Source organism: Capra hircus, chromosome 4 (genome assembly GCF_001704415.2).
Source record: "Capra hircus breed San Clemente chromosome 4, ASM170441v1, whole genome shotgun sequence".
Taxonomy (NCBI): domain Eukaryota; kingdom Metazoa; phylum Chordata; class Mammalia; order Artiodactyla; family Bovidae; genus Capra; species Capra hircus.
This window is the reverse complement of record NC_030811.1, coordinates 1,163,540-1,169,539: the sequence shown is the minus strand read 5'-3', so window position 1 is coordinate 1,169,539 and position 6,000 is coordinate 1,163,540. Positions and strand designations below refer to the sequence as shown.

General features: G+C 60.7%; 1 protein-coding gene across 1 annotated transcript in view; it reads right to left on the bottom strand.

The window, feature by feature from the left end:
• Positions 1,883–6,000, bottom strand: part of PTPRN2 (protein tyrosine phosphatase, receptor type N2) — a 546,252-nt gene continuing 542,134 nt past the window's right edge. The window contains exon 27 of the mRNA XM_018047462.1: positions 1,883–3,584. Coding sequence (XP_017902951.1) covers positions 3,513–3,584 — 72 coding nt within the window. The 3' untranslated portion in view covers positions 1,883–3,512. The remainder of the gene's footprint in view (positions 3,585–6,000) is intronic.

Below are 6,000 nucleotides of genomic sequence, written 5' to 3'. Positions count from 1 at the left end.
CATTTACGGAGTTTAAATCTGCGACTGTCTTCCGGAGTCGCGTCACCTCGCGTCATCACAGCGGTGACCTTGGCTTCCTGGGCTCGGTGACGGTTCATCCGGAGCTGAGCCCCACAGGGATGTCTCCTCTGGGGCTTGCATGTGGTCTATCTGAGCCGTTTTGCCTCCGTGAGGTGGAGACCTCAGGGCTTCATCCGCGTCTCATCAGCTTTTCATCCTGTTCACGTTGAGGACGCCCTGTGTCCCCTGGGCGTGGGGAGCAAGCCCCGGCCTCTCAGACAGGGGGCCCACCTTCTTCGGGCTGGATGGTGGGGCCGGCCTTTCTGCAGACTTCTCCATGGTCTCGAGGCAGAGGTGTACCACAGCCGGCTCCTGTGGACTTGCAGGAGCAGACTTAAAATTTCTGGGAGTGTTACAGGCTGGTTGTTAAATATAGCCACAATTAAAATCAAATTATGTTAACTGACACATTAGATGAAGACATCAGTGATAAACACTCAAAACGCATCCCTTCCTGTTTGGACGGCACTTCCCTCCCGCGACTCTAGCAGCTGTCTTCGCAGTTCACCGAGTGAGCTGGCATTAACACCATTCCTGGCGGGTGTGTTTGCAGCCCAGAAATCAGCAAGTCTGGCCAATCGAGACTTTACTGTTGTCTGGGGGACTGCCTAGACCTTAAGCACGGTAGGGGAAGACACTGCGAATGCAGATTAAACTTAAGCACGTGTGGCGTCTGCAGGTGAGAATCTGAAGAGCACGCAGACATGTGGACACAGTCCTGCAGGCCCCGAGACCGTGACCCAGCTCCACAGAGGAGTCGCTGGCCTGTGGGTGAGCACGTCCCCGCTGCCTCGCCAGGCCGGGTGACAGCGGCCGCCGGCGTGTACGGGGGAGCTGCTGACGCGGGACTCCCAGGGCACTGAAGCCAGCTCCTGTGGGCCCGTCAGCTCGGGGGTGCTGACCGCAGGGCGGCTGGCCCCATGTGGGCACGTGGATGTGGTTCCCCAGCCTGAGGGCACGCCCTCCGTCTGCATCCCGTCTGTCTTCAGAGCTGGCTCTGCATGACATTTTCAATGTCCATCCTGCTCAGCACCCGAGTACCCTGGATGGAGGGGCCTCTTAAGGCCCCACGCAGACTCACACGCTCGCGTCTCGAGACGTGCCACCCGTTGTCAAGTGTGTGTGCATGAATGGCAGCGACTCCCAGCACACGGACAGCAGAAGTGTGCCAGACCCGGGGCAGGGCCCCGATGAGAAGCGAGCTCAGGGAAGGAAGGGCCCGCAGGGGCGGAGCCTACGCAGCAGAGCTGGGTGCCCTGCAGCCGAGACGGGGGGGGGGGGGCTGATTTCCTGAGAAAGGAACACCTGTGTCTGCTCTGGAAGCACAGACCCCCGCGTCTCACCACTGCCCGCGGAGACCGCACAGGCGAGAGCGGGGCGGCGGGTCACGGCGGCAGGGTCGTCCGGCTGGGTCTCACTGCTCCCAGGGGGTCCCGGGCCTGAGAGGCTCCTGGGGCGGCTCGTGTCTCTGTGAGATGCGGAGCCGCCCTCCCCTGTGGGCAGCAAAGATGGGCCACCGCTCCCGGCCGCTCCCTGGGCAGACACATGCAGTGAAGAGGGGCAGGGACACCAGAGGCGGAGCACGCCCCAACACTCACCCGAGACTGTTTCATCTCTTTTTAATGAATAGACTCACAGCCACACGCGACACTCTGGCCCCCTGTACACACCCAGCTCCGCAAATAAAACTAGAACTCAGTATGGAGCTCCATGGGCGCACGGTTTGTTCTGGCATCTAAACGCCCACAGCTTCAGGAAACAGGATGGATGGGACACACAAAAAAAGAACCCAAAAAACTTCTCTCATCCAAATAAAGACCACTCAGATGTGAAATCAGAAGTTTAATCAGACACAATTAAATATATTTGTATATCTCACACTGAAGAGACATAAAATGTTTGGAATTACAAGTAGGAATATGCTTCCTATGTTCAGATAAACTAGTTTCCATTTAATGTTTAGATTCCAGGTAGAGAAACAGCTTTGGGAAGGAAATGATCGACATGGTGAAGCAGATACGCACGACAACACCATTCAGAGACACAAACGGTATTTTGGCATCTTTCTCCCCATCCGGTCGGCCACCTCCCCTGTCCCGTGTTATGAGGCGTGGCATCTGTTTAAGATGCCCGGACGGTGTGCCACATGGGACGCAGAGGGCCCAGGGTCACCGGAGCGTCTTACTCCCTAAACCGAGGCAGCACCACGCGGAGCAGCCGCACAGCCCCCTCCGCGTCCAGCTGTGCTCAGTCCAGTGAAGCGCACTCTTCTGTTTGGGGTGGGGGCGGTAACTTGGTGCCCAAGTGCTGTTTTGGCAAATCTGAAGGGTCGCTAGACGCGTGTCTGTGTGACACGGGGAACTGCCCGAGAGGCCAGGAGCCTGAGCCCCGGAGGGGCCCGGCTGCCACCGCTTCCCAGATGCCTGGATCCCATGCAGGAAAGAAGCAGACAACAGCAGGCCTCCCTGCCCTTCCCCCACGGTGTGGGCACTCCTGGTCCTCTCCGGATGCCAGCAGGGCCCAGGCCTTCCTGGGGAGGGCACCACGCAGGCCTGCCCTCCATTTTCATTACCCCTCAGGGAAGCGTTTAGCTGCATCTGAGTGAAATCCAGTATCCCTGCCTGGGCAATCCCATGGACAGAGGAGCCTGGCGGGCTACAGTCCATGGGGTCGCAAGGAGTCAGACACAACTGAAGTGACAGACACACGTGTAAACCCCTATTTGCAGCTAAAAGCCGTGTCTGGAGGTTGGGGCTCTGCCAGGGCCTTGCCAAGTGTCCCTGTCTGCTGGCCTGGAAGGAGGCACTCTGGGTGGGAACGCGTTTGCCCCAGGGGCCCCTGGCTGTCCTGGGGGAGTGGAAGTTTGGGAGGGGCTGTCACTGTCCCCCAGCAGTGCTTGGGGGAGGGTGTGCAGCAGCCCAGATCAGATGAGGAGCTGGCAGGACTGTGTTTCATGATCCACCCCAAGGCTGCAGAATGTCGCCGTCACGTCCACCCAGCTGCTGCGGAAGCCGGCGGTTTCTCCCGGTGCACAGTCATAAGGACAAACGCCAAGTATGTCTTCTACTGGGGTGGCCTGGTGGCCCCTCTGGGCCCCGCCCTGCATGGCTGACCCTCCAGAGAGTGACAGGTCACAAACCAGCCCTCTTCTGGGAACCACACTGATGGTGCCGTCCATACGACATGATTGGCAATTAAGAACATGGATGTGTGTTTTAAGGAAAAATAAAGTTTTTTCAAGAAATCGAAAATAGAAGAACTGATTGCCCCCATCATTGCATCTGCCCGTAGACCTCCCTTTATTATTTGGCTGAACGAAAACACACGTTTTAACTGCTAAGCTGCGCTGACTGTAGAGTCTTAAGGACTAGATCACCAGGCAGCTGCCGCAGGAGAGGCGGGCACGGCGTCCGTGGGCGCTGACGGGGCCCCGGTCGTGGGCGCCTCCGGCCTCACTGGGGAAAGGCTTTGAGGATGGCGTTCACCTCCTCGGCCACGGCCGTCAGGGCGAACTCGAACTGCTCCTGGAGGGACAGAGGAGGGAGACGTGAGCGGCGCCTTCTGCTGCAGCCGTGGTCTCCGTGTGCCGCCCTGCGGAGAGAAGCTGTTTAGGGGGGGACGGAAGAGCTGCAGGCTGCTGCGGGAGGTGGGCAGGGCACGGGTTTGCGGGGGGAGGCCCAGAGCAGACGGCTGCGCCGTGTTCATCTCCGCTTCTGTTGCTGGAGAAACTGGGGTGGACGTGTGAGTGGGACAGTGGCTGCCGCAGGCTCTGTGCGCCCCCTCCCCCAGCTCCTTCTGACCCCAGCCCCAGCATGGCCCCCGAGGGGTGGGGCTGGACGCAGCCTCCCGTCCCTCTGAGACTCACTAGAAACGGTCACAGTCACGACCCCTCGGGGTTCCCTGGCCTCAGAATGGAAAGGGTGGTACTCGTGCTCTTTGAAAATCCTCCCACCATCCGGCTCAATCCGACTCACTTCCGTTTGCCCAGAAACCTCGTCTCACCCTCCACGGTGCCAGCTTAGGCATGCGTGTGCCCACGGACGCCAGTGCACCTGGGACGGGACACGCTTCTCGTGCAGGCGGAACCTGCAGGACTGCTGAGCAGAAACCAGGGGCGAGTCCCGGGTGTCGGAACCGTCTGCCCCTCCAGAAACGGGGGCTCGGCAGACAGAGGACAGGCTCACCTGCCCGGCAGGCTTCCCGGGTCCACAACCTGCTCCCGACTTGGCCACACTCACGGCAGTGTCCCCAGTGCCTCCCCGTCACACCAAAGACGCTACAGAAGGCAAGCCATGCAGACCCCTTGGCAGCAGGCAGGGGCTCTGATGGAGGAGAGCCCTGTCAATGGCTTAGACACTTGACAGCTCCAGCCGTCGACAGACGCGAGCCCAATGCCAGGAAGAACGGGAAATTTCCACTCTGCGTGGCTGGTACATAGCAGAAACCTGTGTGCTGTTCTGCGCTCAGTCGTGTCTGGCTCTCTGCGACCCCAGGGACTGTGGCCCGCCAAGCTCCTCTGTCCATGGGATTCTCCAGGCAAGGATACTGGAGTGGGTAAACATTCCCTTCTCCAGGGGATCTTCCTGGTCCAGGAATCAAACCCGGGTCTCCTGCACTGTAGGCAGATTCTTTACCATCGCAGCCACCAGGGACGACCTGCCAGGTTCTAGCTCAGAGCCTCTGCTGGCGGCCACGAGCCTCCCGAAGCACAGTGGGCTCTCCCGGGGATGAGCCTCCAGGCCCACGTGCAGCGGCCGCCTTGGGGCTGGGTCCCGGACAGTGAGCCAACCCTGGATTTCTGGATGAGCAGGCCACCCCCCACGGCACAGGCAGCCCAGCAGTACTGCTCCGCCAGGGCCCCTGGGCCCGAGGGCTGCCTGTCACTGGGATGGCAGGCAGGCGCGGGCAGGGTCCAGCTCTCCCAGGGCCCCATCCACTGCCGGTGGAGGAACAGCGAGTACCAGAGGCCCGGCCGCTAGGCATGTCCTCCGGCTCCACCCGGAACAGTTTCCTGGCTCTGCACGAAGGAGCTGAGTTGGTTTTGCCTCCATGCTCGGGGCTGACTTTGACCACGTGGAACCAGCCATAGGGGCCCATGAGGCTGTTCTGAGAAACGACCTTCGGGGTCAAAGTGTACTTGCCGTGCTTACTAGGCACTGGGCTCCTTCTCGCCTGACAGAGCGGGCTGAGTGAAGCCTGTGCTCCCTCCCTCGAGGCTCAGACGCTGCCCTGTCCCGTCTGTGGCATGGAACAGGGCCCAGGAGCTGCTGGCACCCTGTGGGGACAGTAAGACCCCGAGCTGGGATGACAGGGGTCCCAGACCCTCACAACTTGGCACCGGAGCACAGTGCGGCCTGGTCTCCCGGGAGGGCTTTTATGATTTTTAGAACTGAAATCCTCTGCAAGGGCGGCTTTAGTGGAGGCGCTGATGGCACCTGGAGAGTCTGGGCCACGCCAGGAAGGAGAGGATCCTGTGCAGGACGTGCGTGTGGGGTGTCTGTGGCTGGACATGGACCCTTCTGCAATGCTAAGGGAATGGGCCAGCACGTGGACGTTGGTTCCGGCTCCAAGGAACCCAAGGCTGTCCAGGGACCTTTAGGCTCTGCTCCTTTCGCTGCAAACTCGGCCTTTTCAGTAAGCTACTCAGGGTGCTCAGGGGCCCAGCATGGCCTGGGGACACTCTGGTGACCGCCATCCTAATAACCTCGCAGTGGGGCTGTGGCTGTGGGCTTGGGCGGAACACGCCACACACGTCGCTGGCCTCTGATGGGGAGACCCCGCTGTTCCCCCACTCCCCCCATCTGGCACACGGAGGGTCCCGGGCCCTGAGGTCCAACCGCATCTGCTCAGGCTGGAACGTTGGGGCTGCAGCCGGAGCCGCCCCGACCTCCTGGGATGGGCAGCCCGCGTCCAGTCCCGAGTGGAGGTGGTGTGGGAGGC